Source organism: Phacochoerus africanus, chromosome 4 (genome assembly GCF_016906955.1).
Source record: "Phacochoerus africanus isolate WHEZ1 chromosome 4, ROS_Pafr_v1, whole genome shotgun sequence".
Taxonomy (NCBI): Eukaryota; Metazoa; Chordata; class Mammalia; order Artiodactyla; family Suidae; genus Phacochoerus; species Phacochoerus africanus.
In genome coordinates, this window is record NC_062547.1 from 129,848,260 (window position 1) to 129,866,088 (window position 17,829).

The 17,829-nt window shown below is 48.9% G+C and overlaps 1 protein-coding gene across 1 annotated transcript in view; it reads right to left on the reverse strand.

Annotated features, from left to right (window-relative positions):
- Positions 1–174: 174 nt before the first annotated feature.
- MARCHF3 (membrane associated ring-CH-type finger 3) overlaps positions 175–17,829 on the reverse strand; it is a 140,483-nt gene continuing 122,828 nt past the window's right edge. The window contains exons 4-5 of the mRNA XM_047778534.1: positions 8,367–8,576; positions 175–1,107 (exon numbers count right to left, since the gene is read on the reverse strand). Coding sequence (XP_047634490.1) covers positions 949–1,107; positions 8,367–8,576 — 369 coding nt within the window. The 3' untranslated portion in view covers positions 175–948. The remainder of the gene's footprint in view (positions 1,108–8,366; positions 8,577–17,829) is intronic.

The window sequence follows — 17,829 nt, forward strand, 5'->3', positions numbered from 1 at the left end:
CCAATTCGTTGTGAATGCAGAATTAAGACACGCACTAAAGGAAATGGGGTAAGAACACCCACCTTTCTGCTCTTCCTCCCCCTGCCTTTTTTTTTTTTTCAAATCTACTTTGGGAAACTTCACAGGTTTTATGATTTAAAAAAAAAAAAGAAAAGAGTACTACAGTCGGTGGGGTTTGTCTTTCACACACTGGATATTTATTATTAGAAAATAGCTTCTATCAGCTGTCAGTACCAAACAAGTTGAAGGGAGCGTGCTTCTCACCATAAATTTTTTTTCTCCTTAATGAAATTTAAATAAACAGCTCACTGTGGGAGAGCTGCCACAGCTTTTTTTTTTTCCTTTAAAACCTGAACAATTAAATGAAGTTTAGTACAAAACATCCTTCAAATATGACATGTTCTGCAGTTGTTACGCTGTTCTTTGCGTAAGGGACACGGAAGAGATGGGAAAGACCACTCAAGCTATCCAATTACCCCAGAGAACCTACTGCAGAAGCTGCGAAACAAACCAACAAACCCAAATAAAACCCATCCACACCATGAAACCAGTTTTAACGTTGGCTTTTTAAATTTGATTATCATCTAAGTTTAATATATATATATATTTGAAATAGTAATAAAAAAGGAAGAATTGGACTGCATCATTAGCAGGACAACCTTCCTCATGGGTTAAAGAGGCGTTCAGAAAATTCCATACAGTATCTGCTCAATAAACATGTTTGGCAGCTTAGCAAATATCATATGATTGCAGCATCCACGGTCTGAAGTCAGATAGCATTTGCTTTCTTCGGGCAGAGTCCTTTGCTCGGGGTGACGAGATAACATGGCTCTGGATGTTCTTCCACCCACGGGCTTGAGGAAGGGTTTGGGGGTGGCTCAGTGCATGGCCCCAGTGCAGAAACTTCCAAACCCCAAACAAGGAATCAACCCACCAATCACTCCAACATCAAACGATTGTCTCCTTTGAGTTCCTCTTGGCAGAGTGGAGGCCCAGCAAGGACTGCTGGTTGGAGGGTACGCTGACAGACTTTGGAATGAGCAGAATCACCCTCTGATTGGTCCGACGCCATTCGTTGTACAATCGACAGTGGTACCTAAAGGACACCTGGGGTGAGGAGAGGACATATAAGCGAAGCTTTCAGGTAAATGGAAGCAAACATCAATCCAAACAACAAACATGTGGTTTAAAACAGCTCCAAACAGCAGTCCAGTCCAGCTGGCGCCAAACTGCCACACAGGCAGCTGAGAGCTGGGGGACTGGGTCCCCACCGAGAGCGAGCACCCACGTGTGAACACAGCGTGGGGCTTCCCAGCTCAGCCCTCTTCATACCAGGTAAGATCAGGGTATTGATGGGAAATGGGCTTCCTCCTCCGTGTGGATTTATTTTCAGGCTAGTGGGTTGGGCTCCAAAGTATCAATGGGGAAGAAGGTTGGCTGGAGGCAGAAGGCAGAGTGGGTACAGCCCCAGCCCATGCCCAGCAGTTGGGCTGGGCAGTGTGCCTTTCTGGCTGGTTTTCTCTGTTAATCAAGAGAGATGCTGAGGCTTCACGCACCCTGTCTGCAGGTGGGACACTGCACAACTCAGAGGACCCCGTTCACTTTCCGGTAGGAAGGGCACCCTTCATTCTGTGCCATGGACAACCTGCACTACCGCACTTGGAGGCCCCTGTGGATGGTCCCATTGCTTCCAGGCTTCCTTGTGGGGAAACTTCAGCATGGGCAGCATCTCCCCCATGAATTCTTCCTGAGCCAGCGCCTGTGCCTACCTCAGCGTGGCCTCCGTGCCCTGTACACCACTGTGCATGTGTCTCTCTCTCCCTGCAGTGGAAGCCGCTTGAGGGCAGGGCTTGTGTTGTACTCATCTTTGCAAGCCTGCACCTATCAGTGTCTGGTGCTTAGAGAGGTAAGTTTGCAGAGAAAATGGATGAGTGAATAAATATCCTGTGCTTTCTTTGCTTTCTTTCTTTTTTTTTCTTTTTAGGGCTGCACTCGCAGCATGTAGAGGTTCCCAGGCAAGGGGCTGAATCAAAGCTATAGCTGCCAGCTTACACCACAGCCACAGCCATACAGGATCCTTAACCAGCTGAGCAAGGCCAGGGATTGAACCCGCATCCTCATGGTTCCTAGTCCGATTCGCTTCCACTGTGCCACGACAGGAACTCCAATATCCTGTGCTTTCTAAATGCCACGCCTCTTTTACATTATACATGATGGCATGAGCAGTAAACTCATTGTCCACTGTGACATTGCTGTGCCCCCCAAATGCTTGCTTTTCGTGTGACTGTCCCAGAATGAGGCGCTGACGTCTGTGGTTTGTTTTGGAGAAGGCTGCCACAAAGCACTGATGGACCGCCCAGGAAATTCGGAGAATCTGTACTTCTGAAGGTGTACAAACTGCCATTAAAAATGGAAGCAGGTTCCACTTTGAGTGCATCCAGGTGTCTTAGGTTAAGTGCTGGGGAGGTTGGTGCCCACAACCTTAGGGTGGCAAATTATCCAGGTATGTATGGGCTGTTTAACCACCCGGGTAGGTGGGTCCACAATGGATAAAAGTGAGCTGATGGTTTGAGCTCAGTGTTTCTGGAAGTAGGGGAGAATGCAGGCCCTCGAACAGAAATGACTTGTTCAGGAGTTCCCGTCATGCTTCAGCGGTTGATGAATCCACCTGGCATCCATGAAGACTCGGGTTCGATCCCTCACCTCTCTCAGTGAGTTAAGAGATCCAGCATTGCTGTAAGCTGTGGTGTGGGTCACAGACACAGCTCTGATGCCAGCGTTGCTGTGGCTCTGGTGTGGACCGGTGGCTGCAGCTCTGATTCTACTCCTGGCCTGGGAACCTCCATGTGCCATGGGTGCTGCCCTAAAAAGGGGAAAAAAAAATAAAAAAAAAAAGGAAAGGACTATTCATCTTCATGGCAGGATCATGAAATCCAAGGCCACTCACTCACTCGAATTTCTGAGGCTGGAAAGCAGATGTCACAGGCTGAGGGCCAGAGACATTTGAGTATGAAAATATAAGCTTCTAAACTCACACAGATGTGCTTTTCTCCAAAAGCCTCTGAACATGCCAGAGCGGATCAGAGGGTTTTTTTTTTTTTTTTTAACTCGATTCTCTTCTATCTATCCTGTCCTGCTGCTGCTTGGTGCTACTCATGAATATGAGGCAGGTTGGAAAGCGTGCTGTTCTGGGCCAGGGGCAGGGAAGAGGTAGCACACACACAGGTGTTAGTGAAGAGCTGTGGCCCTACGAGAAGTCTGGAATCTGGAAATATCACAGGAAAGCTGGGTTTGACATCGAGTCCTTGCCTCCCGGATGTTGAAGAGCTGCGCGTGCTCCGGTCTGCAAGGTGACAAGGGGCTGTGGCTGCGCGCAGCAGGGAGCGGCCGGCCCTCCCGCAGGCACACCTGGCCGAAGCCCCATCCGACCCTCAAGAAAGGTCGTTTGTAAAAGGTGAATCAGGCTATCTGACGTAATGCATAACAAGCACTTAACACACTGCCATCACCACCCGTTAGTGTTCCCGGCCTATTATTTCTGATGGCTAAATAAGGAAAACAAGGTAATCTTGTGCTGCTCTTTCTTATCAGGAAACTGGAGGTGGGGGAAGAAAGAGGGGTTGGGCTATTTCCCCGGCCTTACTCGCAGGGTGGCCGTGGAGGAGACACCACCTGGGAGCTTGTTAGAAAATCAGAATCGTGGGCGCCGCCCAGACCGAAGGAATTGGAGCGTGCACTTTTTAACAAGATCCCCAGGTGATTCGCATGTACGTTCAGCCTGAGAAGCACGGCTTCGAGGAACACGAGGAGTCCACGACTCAGCAGGTCTCCTGGTTCCGCCGTGGGGCAGTACAAAAATCAGCCCACTTGTTCAGACGAACAAATGAGATCGTATTATGCATTAATACATCTTAATTGCTGTCCACCACCACAGTCTGCAGGCAAATTCAATCAAGAAGAAGAAAGCCTCCTAGGAAGATGACGCTGCATCGGGGAAAATGAAGGTACGTGCAGGGCGGAGGGGGCCTTGGGTTTGTAGCCGCTGGGGATGATCCTGGCTGGAGTCTCTAGGGGCGCGAGACACCCAATCCCCGCAGTGGAAGAAAAGAGGAAAAAACGAGGTTTGATTTAGAGAAATAAAGAGGCATTGAGGGAACTCCCGTCTTGGCCCAGCAGAAACAAATCCGACTAGGAACCATGAGGTTTCGGGTTCGATCCCTGGTCCCATTCTGTGGGTTAAGGATCCGGCATTGCTGTGAGCTGTGGTGTAGGTCGCAGACGCAGCTGGGATCTGGCATTGCTGTGGCACTGGCATAGGCCTGCAGCTGTAGCTCTGATTGGACCCCTAGCCTGGGGACCTCCACATGCTGCCGGTGCAGCTCTAAAGACACACACACACACACACACACAAGGCACTGAGGAAAAAAAATAAAAGAAACTCTGGCAGTTAGGAATGCTGGGGACTTAATTTAGATATTTCTTAAATTTCTGAGTGTTTAAGGATAGAGGAGGAAGAAAGAGCCCAGGGTTCTAAAAATATTACTCCTTATGGGGTGGCTTTTTTTTTTTTTTGCTTTTTTTCCTTAGGGCTGCACCCGCGGAATGTGGAGGTTCCCAGGCTGGGGGGTCTAATAGGAACTGTTGCTGCCGGCCTACACAGCAATGTCAGATCGACCCATACCACAGGGCAACGCCAGATCCTTAACCCACTGAGCAAGGCCAGGGATCAAACCCTCAACCTCATGGTTCCTAGTCGGATTCGTTCCCGCTGTGCCACGATGGGGGTGGCTTTCTTAAAGTGTCATTTCTTCATCTGAAGGATGGTTAGTAACCTCCTATCTTGGGCAAGTTCTGTACAGAGTTGCGGTCACGTGCGTGGCAGAGAGAAGGCGAGAGTGTATTAGAATCCACACTCCCTGCGGGCGTGGGGTTGGTGCCCAGGAAGGTTTGCGGTAAAGCCCTGGCGGGCTTTGGGAAAGTTTGTTATGAATTTTGACTCTGCCCTTAGTCTCAGGAGTTTATGGTGCACCCAAGCGTACTGATAGGGCCGTGGCTTTGGAAGTTGCCTTCTCAGCAGGGGGCCAGCCGGCTGGCCTGTGAGTGTGCGGTGGAGAAGAGGGCTGTGAAGGAGTAAATGGGCCACACGGGTGACACTGGACACCCTGAGGTTGTGTCTAAACGTGTTCCACCTGTGAGCCTTGCAGTGTCCCATTGGAGCTTCCTCTTGGTAAAATGAATTTAAATGATTAACCCATGGGAGTGGGAGTTGGCCAGAGGAGGCGGATCATTCATTCATTTCGTGATTTAACCGGTTTCTGTGCCAGGCAGTGGTCGCCTCATTGATGCGGTGGATTGGCAGGACCTCCTGGAGGTCACTGCTCGTGGGCACCTCGCCACTGGGCTAATGCCAACCGCACTGTGGACACTTTCTAAACACATCACGTGGGGAGTTCCTGCCTCCGAGGCGCAGTGGGTTAAGAATCCACAGCCTCTTCGGTTGCTGTGGGGATTGCGAGTTCAGTTTGGTTGGGTGCAGTGGGTTAAAAGATCCTGTGTTGCCACAGGTGTGGCTAGAATTCAGTCCCTGGCCTGTGAATGTGTAAGAGGTGTGTCCATAAAAAAACAAAAAACCCGCTTCAGGTGGACTCAGTTCTCCTCTACTGCTCCCTTCAGTTCTGTCCGTGAACTTCAAACAGCTTGCGATGTGAACGCTGACGTTTCTAGGGCGCCTCTACCCCCAGCTCCCAGAGTGGAGGTGGCGGAGGCCTTGGACACCTGTGAGTCCTGGACACGTGTGTCTGTGCTGAAGGCAGAACTCCCCGTCTGCGTCCAGCCAGTGCATTGAGGTGGAGGCGGGATGCTTCCGAGGCACCTGCGCAGGTTTGGGTCCCTCCTGACAGCGCCTGGCCAGGCCTTTCCAGGAAGGATCCTCGGAGGCTCGGGGCTGGGCTGACACTGTGTTTGTTTATCTAAGACATTTTCTCAGCATATTCTCCTTAAGCTTGACAGCTTGTTTACAGTGGGTTCCTGCCGGAGGGCAGTTTCCAAGTGCTGTCAGCTTCTGAATTACGGCTCTTGCCAGGGCCGCTCAGTACAGCATTTATATGGGAAGGAGTTAGTCTAGATGTAGTAACCTGTCACTGAGCTGAGGCCGCTGCTCGGCTTGGCGCACCAAGGAGGAGAGCCGCCTGCCTTTCCTCCAGCTGCTCCACATGTTATAGAGGGCTGGGGGCGGGGAGGGGGCAGCCAGAGGAAGAAGAAAACCCTCTGCCAGATGCTCCGATGGGGTATTGCAGCGTGGTCCCACCTCATTCTCACAGCCGCCTGCTGGCCTTGGGGTTAGCAATCATTTCCTCAGGTTTTTGCATGAGGACAAGGAGGATGAGAGAGGTTATCCCCGTTTGAAGTTACACAGCTCTCAGGATGCTAAACCTTGGATTTAAACAATGCCTCTAGATTCTGAAGGCATGTGCTTCTCCGCTCGCAGTGATGGCTCTTGGAAACCGCTGGGGGATGAATATATTATCAGTCTCCTGAAAGAGCCCCTCGGGATACCTCTTCCCCCCAAAACTTCTTTTCACCTGGGGTGAGAGATGAAACAAGATCATATCCATTTTTCTGTAGGTAATCTCTGTTTTTCTTCTTCCTTGTGCCCACTCCTTTTTTCCTTTCTTGCTAGGTGAGTGCATGCTTGACAAAGCAGATTTTCAAAAAGGCCTTAAGGTGGTTTGAATGCCCAGCATTTAAGTCGACACTGTCATCCAGCCTTCATCTTAGGAACTCTTTTAAGAAAAACCAGAGGCTAGCAAACCTTTAAACATGGTCAAAACTGAGACTTAATTGTTTTCCAAAGTGCTTTCCCATGTTCGTTTTCACTTCAGCCTCGGGAGACTAGGGGAGGTTGGCGGGATGAGTCTTACGCTGTCCCCACTTCACAGATGCAGACACTGAGGCTCAGGGAGGGGAGGTGACTCTCCCTGGGCGGTGCAGTTGACGGGCAGGTGGGCAGTGGTAGACAGATGATTTGATGTCTTATTTTCTAAACTCTTCCCATCACAGTGTCCTTGTGACTTCTGAGTCAGCCTCACCGCTTGATTCACAGTGAACCAGGTCACACTCTAGAAGCGCGGCTGCTTAAAGGAGGCAATGCCAGCTTTGCCTGGGGGCTTTGTTAGGCTGGGACAGAATGCCTACGCTAACCAGAGGACTCCGGTAAAGCGTGAAGCATCAGATCGCTCCCTCTCTATCAAGGCTCTCATCATGCCCCACTTACTGAGACTGAAACGGGTCCCTCACTTAGTCTGAAACTCTCACCTGAGAGGCGGCATAGAGCTGGACCAGAGGGAAATGTGGTGAACAGGGGGCTGCGGTCAGCGTGGGAGGAACGGCAGCTCAAGATGCAGGGTTTGTGAGGCAGAGCCAGCGTGAGCACTAGAAGCTTCCACATGCCGATGCTGTGCTGCAGGATATGGGAATGAATGGTCTAGACAGGAATTCATATTGAATAACAATGGAACGTGCTCGGATTAGAGATGAGCTGGCACGGGAGTGTTGTGCCAGGAAGCAGGGGGCCTGGTTTCTGAGAATCTTCTAGAGGATCGTGACGTTTTTCCCCTGCAGGTCTCAGAGCGAAGCATCGAGAGAGCCAATGCTGCCGTTGGTGGGTGCTACCCCCTCGGTGCTGGATTAATCATGAGGTTAAACCAATAAAAAACCAGAGAGGGTTAACGTTTTTTTCCTCGTCAACAGCAGGAACACTTATTGGGAAATGGTTTTTCTTTAGTGGCAGCTCCTCAGCGAGATGAATTAGTGTTTTTATGGGCGGCAAAGTCAATATCCCAACCCAGAATAATCATCGGGCGAAGTGCAGCTCACTATCGACAAAGACTTTAGGGCCGTGTCAGGTGGTAGAAGGAAATACCCAGCAGGAGGATTCATGATCCACGCAGGCAGCGACAGCGACAGTGACCAAGTGCTTCATTCATCATACACCACAGTCCCAGCAACAGCGAGGCACGTAAACAAGAGAAGGAAAATGCCAGGGCTCCTAACAGACGGGAGCTTGGCTACGAGAGGAGGGGCGAGTCGGGGGTGTTTGTCTTTGACTGATGAACTCGCTGAAGCTGGGGCTTTTTCTTTGCTTCCTCTGCTCTTCCCAGCAGTGCACATACACCTGTACACACACACACACACACACACACACACACTCACATACTCACATGTACTATAAACACACTCTGGTTGGCCCTCGAAGGTCTGTGTGCTACCAGGCAGGTGAGATGGGCTACAGACAAGAGGGAAGGCAGTGCCAGCCGTGGGGCTGCCAGCTCCAGCGGGCCGAATGCCGGGCCCTGGGCTATACTTACTAGGGTCCAAAAGAGGTAAATAGTGAAGAGTGCGACAGTGAGTGCAATCAGTCCGACGGCTTCGAGCCGACTGCTAAAGTGCAGGTGGTCCACGGCGCCCCGCAGGCAGAGCCAGCCGGAGATGGTGGCCAGCGGCGTGATGAACAAGAAGCACACCATGTCTCCAAACAGAGTCCGCTTCTCGTGCTGGGGGCCTGGGTTTCTGAGCCACTGCCCGGGGAAGGGAGACAGAGAGAAGCAAGGACAAGGTTACACGCCACGGAGGGGTGGAGACACTACTCAGAGGCTGTCTTTGTCTTCAGCGTCTGCAAAAAGGCGCTGCTGACCTGTTCTGAGATCACAGGGAAGCATTAAGGGCTCAGTCCCATGCCCCCTCCCCCCCCCCCGGGTAGTCGTGATGATGATGATGGCATAATATGACCACAGTGATCCTATGATAACAGTAAGGGTAGCACTAATAATAAAGCATCCTTGCTGTAGGCGGCCTGCTGGTTTTGAAAAGGAGTTCAGTGGTTATTATTCTGAATCGCAATGACCCTACATGGAAGGCAGAGAGGATGTTATTTTTGGAAGGTGACGGCTAGGGACAGGAAGTGATGTCCTGTGGCCAGAGCTTTCCTGCGTCTGGACCCTGGGAATGTGTGCAGGCAAGGGTTAACTCAGCAGGCTCAGGTTTCTCAAATCCTGCACATTCCCAAGAAAGACCTGTTTTTAAGACTGGCTCCTAAGGGAAGAGCGCTGAGTCCTTGTAATAATGTGCTGATAAGAGTCTTTTGTATGCCTGAGGCTTTGGGCCACATGGTACCAGTGTAAGTAGAGACTTTATAGGCCAATAGTGTGATTAATGATGACCACCTATTTTTGCTTTGGGGGCCGGAGTCTGATTAGCTGAGGTCTTTCATGCAGGCCCTGACTGCCTGACTGACTGACCCCAGTGGACTCCGTGGACACCATGGCTCAGGTGAGCAGCCCTGATTGATAACACTTTGCACATGTTGTCACAAATCATTGCTAGAAAAATTAAGCACATCTGCGTGACACTGCGAGAGGACACCTGGGAGCTTGTGCCTGGCTTCTCCTGGACTTTGCCCCATGCCCCTCCTCCCTCTGCTCATTTTAATTGGCATCCCTCTGTTGTAATACATTGTAACCATGAGTATAAGAGCTTCTCTGGGTCTTATGAGTCCTTCTAGTCAATCACTGAGCCTGAGGGTGGTCTTGGGGACCCCCCCAATGCAGAATGAGACTCACCTGACTCCATAAACTCTGTAATACCCTGTTCCTTATGTCTTAGGAGCCTGATATCCTCTGACATCTTAATTGTGCTACCATCTTATCTGAACCAATTCCCAAAAGGGTAGGGAAAACAAAAGCTTACTGAAAGACTTGAGATGAGCATTCCTGCAGAATACAGGGTTGTTGTCCTCCTACTTGGGGAATTGCTGCAAATCTGCTGAGATGTTTTCCATAACCTATTCTAGGAAGAGTCATGCTTACATCTGGGTATCAGGGCATTCTGGTGCTGAGGGCGGGTGGCTTTCCTTTGAATTAGCATGAAAACACATGCATTCCTATCCCACTATCCCATGTAGCAGTGACAGAGGCCAAGGAGTCCAGAGAAGGGGTGGGGCCACACACAGATATGGGGTGAGGTGGGAGAGACATGGGCAGTCTTCCCTCTCATCTCAGGAACTAGCAGGGCTGTGGGCTGTCCCCAAAGGGAACACTGTGAGCTGCTGAGCAGATACCCCAAGGGGCCTGGGGCAGCAGTTCCCACAAAGCCACTGGTGGGAGGGAAAGGACCATGATGGGAGACAAGAGTGGATGGAACTGACTGGAGAGAGGGCGGGCCATGCTCAAGGACAGATGGAGGAGATAGGAGAGCTGCAAAGAGGGCGAGCACGTTGAGGAAAGAGCCAAGTAAGGGCCAACGAAGCCTCAAGGAGTGGGCACAGGAGATGAGGGTCAGAGGCAAATATCAATGGACCCAGAATATCCCACATACCCCTTTCCAGTGACAACCCACCTTAAAGATGGGCTGAGAGGTTGAAAGAAGTCACCTCAGCTCAGAAACGGACCTGAATAAATTGTTAAAAATAGATGACTGGGAGGTGATTTGTCTGGGAATATAAACATAGCATACGCATTTAATATAAATTCCAAAACGATCAAGTGGAAACAATATTAACCCCACTGTGTGTTGTCACGCTCCATCAGACATTGCAGCAGCTTCAGAGAAATTCAAAGAGCTCTTAGTAATTGACATTTTCCTGTCTAAATACTGGCACTATGGCCATGGAGTGGAGAGTAGAATTCAGACGCTGTTATCCCGGTTGTACAGAGGCTCTGTGAGGCCAAGGGACTGCTCCAGGTGCTCCTGAGAAGGGGACCAGGATCACTCCACTCCTGTTTAGATATCGTGCCAGTAAAATATTTGAAAGTTAAAATGGCAAGACCCTTGGAAACCCAGATTCTTAAACCATGGTGCAGACCTTGCAGCAGCCTGACTCCCCTGGCAGTTTAAATTTCCCCTGGAAGCAGATCTGGGAGAGCCTGGTGTACTTTTCTCTGTGCCCCCACCTGCTGAAACATAGTAGGTTCTCAAAAAATACATGACAGATACATACAGACAAGTTGACCTCATTGGCTGAGGTGTCCCCCAGTTTCTGTCCCTTGGGGATTCTGAATACAGCTGATGAAAACTAACTTAGCACTTATCCACGCGGCCCTTGACATTGCTCCGTGAAAAGACTCAGGCGTGGAAGGAAGTAATTATGGATCACTGCTGATCATGGAAGAAAAACAAATTGCAAAGGCAAACTAGAAATATCTATTGCTTATTTCTAATTTCCTATTTTCGACTTGTTCTTTGATCAATTTTCAGGAATAGAAAATACAGTAGATATTCAGCTCACGGGTTCGGGGCGGGGGGAATATGGTTAATCTTGCTGCTTTGTTGGTACATCAGGTAACTGAATGGTTGGCTGGCCAGGATGTTATGGTAATTTTATAAAATATTCTTAGGCTGTTGTTCTGTTCTATGTTAATTCTTCCACTAAACCACAATAAGGTGCAATTTCTGGGTGTTTTAATCTCAGCTACATTATTAGGCATTTCAGCTTCATTCATAATAGACAAAAGGTTGATCTCAATTACTGTTCAATTCCGTTTCTTGCTCTTACATGTCTCGTGCCTCTCTTACCAGTTACACTGATTATACATAGAGTATTATTCCTATTCTGGAGTAGTACCTTCATCTCCCAAACATTTAGTAACGTGCAGGCCGAGGCAGAATGGCAGGTTGGTTTGTGTGTCTGTCTTCCCACTTGACGCGAAGGGGGCTCTTACCTTTGTATCACTGGCATCTATGGCACATTCAGCGTTCACAAGGCTGGATGCCAGCAGCTTATGTTTAGCCAGACCTTACAGTGTGCTGAGCACTATCTTAGCTGCTACATGTAGTAACCCATCTGCTCTTCAAGTCATCTTCGAAAGGGCTGTCTTTATCATCACCACCGTTTTATAGAGAAACCGAGGCACAGAGAAGTTAAATGACTTGTAGAAGTTTGGCCTTAGCTTTGATCCCTGTACTCTAGCTCCAAAGACCACTCCTAACTACCCTATTACATCATCAGTCTTAGTTAAAATAATAATAAAAAAAAAGGTGGGGGGGGGAGTGGGTGGATGAAGGGAGGAGGAGAAGGATTGCACCTAACCTGTTCTTATCAGTGCAAGAAGGAACATTTATTTATCAAGGTTCCCCTGGTGTGAAATATCAATTCATTTATCTAGCTGCTTGTGGACAGCTTTTGCAGCTAAAATAGGTGTTTTTTTTTTTTTGTCTTTTTAGGGCCTCACTCATGGCATATGGAGGTTCCCAGGCTAGAGGTCAAATTGGACCTGTAGCTGCTGGCTTATACCACAGCCACAGCAACACCAGATTCAAGCCACATCTGTGACCTACACCACAGCTCATGGCAACGCTGGATCCTTCACCCACTGAGAGAGGCCAGGGATCGAACCTGTATCCTCATGGATACTAGTCAGATTCCCTTCCGCTAAGCCACGACGGGAACTCCCTAAGATAGCATTTTTGAAGAGTCTTTAGTCTAATCTTAGTCCTCAGCTTATGCTTGGTGGTTAGCTCATTTTAAGAGCTGCGGTCTGTGACTGAGAATACTCATTTGCATGGCATCGTTCACTTGGCAGGCCCACCTATACAGCTGCCAAGGGATCTATGGGCAGCCCAGGGTACCTTCCTGCCTTTTGTTCTCTGATTCCATCATAAACATAAATCAGACAGAGACTGTGCTATTGAAAGGTGACACCGAGCTGCCTTTTTTAGTGGCAGTCTCATTCCAGTCACTGACTTGTTCCCGAACCTTGAGATTGATCTACTCTTAGAAATAGGTACAAAGCCAACCAACCAATGAAACAAAACAGAAACCATCACCATAATCAGCACTGTGGGACCCGAGACAGCAGAGGAGATTAAAGCAGCATTCTACTGCCAGGGACGTAAGCATCCATCATTGGCTGTAAACGTACATCCAAGGTGAGCCTGTCACTAAGGGTTACTTTCAAGGTGGGTTAACTATGGGTTCAGTTTTAATTACAGTGTCAATTTGTTAAATCCCTTACTGATGGGTAGGGGTGAAGGGGGTGCAGTGCTACAGGACATTAGATTCTGCCTCCCAGGCTGAGTTAATCGGCTTAAATCCCCACGGCAGACAGGACATCGTGCAGGTCACTTTGTACGGGAACCAGATTACACTCTGGTGGCTAATAGCTCTGATCGATTACAACCTTCCCCATGAATCTCCTTAATGAGAAGCCATCATGAGAATGAAAGAAACTGATAGGAGGGATAACAGCTGATAGAACCATAACAAATCGATGGGATGGGAAACAAGAAAAAAGAGAAGTTCTTGCTTCTCAGAAGGTTTACTCGCTTGGGTTTATCTGCCGGAGTGTCTCCTGTTAATCTGACACTTGGCAGAGTTATTCCCCAGGTGCTTGCCTTTCTTGGGACAGGGCTTATTCTCGAAGCCGAGCACAGCCTATACTAAGCTGTTTTGCTTGCCGGGAGAGCTGCAGGGTGCGAGCGGCAGTGCGGATGAAGGGCAGAAGACATGTGGCAGGTCCTCCGTGTGATTTAAAAGCAAAGATGAAACCTGAAAATCATGCATTTCAGTGAAACTTGAAGTATAGCAGAGAACAAAAACAAACTCCTGCCAGTGTGTGAAATCCCCAAACTCTGTAATCCGTCAGTGAATCCCCAGGACAGCCAGCTCAAGTTGCTCAGAAGGAGATGCTGACTCCAGAGGAGCTAAGGAGATGCTCCCTCCAGATGTCCATCCAGCTGGCCTGGAAGCAGCATACCTCAAATGAAAACTTCACAGCTGACTTGCTCAAGACCCTAAATGCCTTTTTCCAGCCTCTGCCTCTCTCCAAAGCTCCAGATGTGCAACAACCCACTGGACCGGTCCCCTCACAGGGCTAATAGAGAGCTCGAAAACGTCACCTGTCCAAGACGGAACTCAGGGTTTAGCATGGATCTCACAGCCTTTGATTTCTGCAGGGTTCCATACCAGTAAATGACCCCCACCCACCACCTCATTGCTCAGTCATTTTGTTTCCTTTCTGTCTTACCCCGAACATCTGTCCCTTCTGGTAGTCTGATGGGCACTACCTTCCACATATGTCTGAAGTCTGGGCGCCTCTGTTTCCATTGCCACCACCCCCGTGGCCTCTGTCATCTACTTGCTTCCCTGCTTCCACTCTGGTCACCTTCTAGTCCAGTTCCGAAACAGCAGTCAGAGTGACCTTGTAAATGTGTAAGTCAGATCACGTTGCTCCCTGGCTTAAAACTCTGCAGTGGTTAGAATAAAGTCCACACTCTTTACTTGGGAGCTCAAGAAGACCTGCCTCCCACCCCCACCTTCCTCTGTGTGTCTCCTACCACCTCCCCGCTTCATTCCCATCTTTACAGGTGGCTCTTCCCAAACAGGGACCAAGCTCCATCCGTACATGGCACATTCGGCCCCTTCTCATTCTTTAGGTCGCAGCTCAAATGGCGCCTTCTCCCTGAAAACCCTCCCGGAACCTGTGAACAACTACCTGGCTATGTTTTCCATAGAGCACATGGCACTCTGTGAAATGGTGCTATTTATCTATTTGTCTGATGACGTGTTTATTTTTTGCTCCCCACTTCAGTGAGAGCTCTGTGATGGCAGGGACTTCATTTGTGTTCACTCTTGTGTGTCCTGATCTAAGAACAGTGCTTGGAACATAGCCGATGCTTAATGAAAATGAATAAACATCTGAGCCAGTAGTTCGGACAAGCAAGGATCTTATAATTAGGCTGATTCAATTGGTTGATAAGGAGAAATTCTGTTGGCAGGTAAACATCCAGTGCTGGAGTTCACCGCTTTTAGCCTTCTAGATTAGAGTTAGCCTTCCTCATGCATTGCTCCTTTCAGGTTCTCAAGGGACGTCTCTGCAGTGTTTTGCTGCTACAGGTGAGGAACCTGTGGTTTCTAGTCAAGCTTTTTCCCCTAAGATGTACATAACCACAGACTGCCATCTGTTTTTCCGTAGGTCATGACACAGCTGAGAAGTCCAGTAAATTATTCAAGGTCTTTTGTACTGTTTTAGTCACAATTACTATCTCCACCCCACCCAGGAAAAAAACCTACCTTGAAATACATGAGAAAAAGACAATACCAAATGGCTATTTAAATTTATACAACTCGGAGTTCCCATCGTGGTGCAGTGGTTAACGAATCCGACTAGGAACCATGAGGTTGCGGGTTCAGTCCCTGCCCTTGCTCAGCGGGTTAACGATCCGGCGTTGCCGTGAGCTGTGGTGTAGGTTGCAGACACGGCTCGGATCCCGCGTTGCTGTGGCTCTGGCGTAGGCCGGTGGCTACAGCTCCGATTGGACCCTTAGCCTGGGAACCTCCATATGCCGCGGAAGCGGCCCAAGAAATAGCAAAAAGAGAAAAAATAAATAAATAAATAAAATGTATACAACTTGAGTTAAACCAAAAATATGTACTCAGGACCTATTGTGTGCCAGATTTTTTTTTTTTTTTAACTGAGTTGAATAACACCAGGTGGTGTTAGTATTCCTATCCTGAATTAGGATATTAAGCCTCAGTGAGGTTAAGTGACTCATTCAAGGTTACATGGTGGAGGAGCCAGTGTTTGAAACTGCCAGGTCTTTCAACGCTTTGCTTCAGCTTGCTTTTGCACCACATAAAGCCTTGGTCCTCATTTCTGTTTGCTCCCATAATGGATCAGGTCGGCGAAGGAGCCCTGAGCAGGGAGAAAACACGGCCTTGGGAGCAGGAGATGGACACTGCCTCTAGGTGCCCCCTTTTGGTTCCTCCTTTCACTGTGTGACCTTTATCAGGTTCTGTCACTCCTCTGGGGGAGTGAAAAATGAGGGGGGGGGTGTCCTCCTGCAAAGGAGTGAGCTTTGAGGGGAGGGGCGAAGGACCTGCTCTAGTTGGCTTCAAGTCCCACTTTTGTTCAAAGCACCAGGTTCAATGGAAGAGTCCATATATCATCTTTTAGCCCAACTCTTCTCTGAGCTCCAGGCTCGTGCGTCCCACCGGCCACCAGGGCTCTCTCCACGTGTGTAGTAAACACCTGAGACTTCACCAGGTCCTCAGCGGAACAAGGGACTCATCGCCACTGCCCCGACTCTCCCCCAAACCCATCCCTCTCCCAGGTGGTCCCGCACAAGTCCGTGGCAATGCCAGAACCAGAGGCTCTTGTAAGCAAGCTCTGCACCATCCTTATTCTGCCTGTCTCTGATGTCCTGTCCATTGGCAGGTTCTGCAAGCTCTGGAACACACCTTGCACCTGTTCACACTGCTTCCTCTGGGGCCACTCTCTTCCAGGGCACCCTCATCTTTCATCTGAACCACGTCGTAGTCTCCTTACTCTTTGACTCCTGTGATCCAGGGATCCAGTTTCTCCATGTGAAAGAGCAAGATCAGGAGTTCCCATCCTGGCTCAGTGGTAAACTAATGTCCACGAGGACGCAGGTTTGATCCCTGGCCTCGCTTGGTGGGTTAAGGATCCAGCATTGCTGTGAGCTGTGGTGTAGGTTGCAGATGCGGCTTGGATCTGGCGTTGCCATGGCTGTGGTATGAGCCGGCAGCCATAGCTCTGATTTGACCCCTAGCCTGGGAACATCCATATGCCGTGGGTGTGGCCCTAAAAAGATAAATAAATAAATAAATAAATAAAATGAAAAATGGCAAAAAAACAAAAAACAAAAAACCCAAAACCCAGCAAGAGCACACCTTTCCTCTTGGCTCAAATTCCCTGGGGGCTCCCATCACACTTAGTCTAACACCTCGCCATGGCCCACCAGGCCTGCACGATGGAACCCGGGTGTTTGTATCCTGGCCTCCACAGACCCCAAGGGGTCCAAGGATAAGATTCGTGGGATCTGTGATTTTAGGATGGGAATAAACACCCCACCCCTTTCTTTTCACAGCCTGTAATTGAAATTTAGTATTTCATTATGTAGAAAATCTTCGTGGTATGAGCGGTACCTGTGACTTTGTCACATAGAGAAATCACAGGTATTTCACATCACACTGCAAATGTTGCAGATATCTTTCAAATTGCTGCTTCATAATTCGTTATTAGATCTGCTACAATCTGTATTAAAGCAGCACTTGGATTTTATGTCACAACTTTGTCTTAAATATTTTGATAGCTGTATTATAAGAGTTGATTTTCTTTGCATTCCTATGTATTTTATCTTACGTACTTAAAAGACATGACTGTGAGAAGCAGATCCATAGGCGTCAAAAGACTGCTGAGGAATCCACAACAGAAAAGTTGAAGCATCTTGAAATCTAGCTCTTTGCTGGACTTCCCGTCGTGGCACAGAGGAAATGAATCCAACTAGGAACCATGAGGGTGCAGGTTTGATCCCTAACCTCGCTCAGTGGGTTAAGGATCTATCCTTGTGGTGAGCTGTGGTGTAGGCTGGCAGCTGTAGCTCCGATTGGACCCCTAGCCTGGGAACCTCCATATGCTGTGGGTGTGGCCTTAAAAAGCTAAAAAAAAAAAAAAAAATCTAGCTCTTTGACCCCCAAACAATATTCTTTGGCAGTGTTTCTTCCTGTTTCAGAGCCTTTGCAGTGGCTGTTCCTCCTGCCTGCTGCTCTTCCCACAGCTGGGTCTTTCTCATCGGTCATGCCTCTGTTCACGTCTTCAGAGAGGCCTTCCAAACACCTCCGACTAATCCACCCTGTGGTCTCCCCCTAGTCACTTTTTACCACAGGCGCGTATTTCTTCCTTCATAATAGTCATCACTCTCAGAAATACACTTTTAACTGATTTACTTGCTTATTCTTTCTTCCTAGCGGGTAAACTCTATTGGTACACAGCGTTCTTCTTGACTCTTCAGTTATATCCCCATTTCCTAAAACAT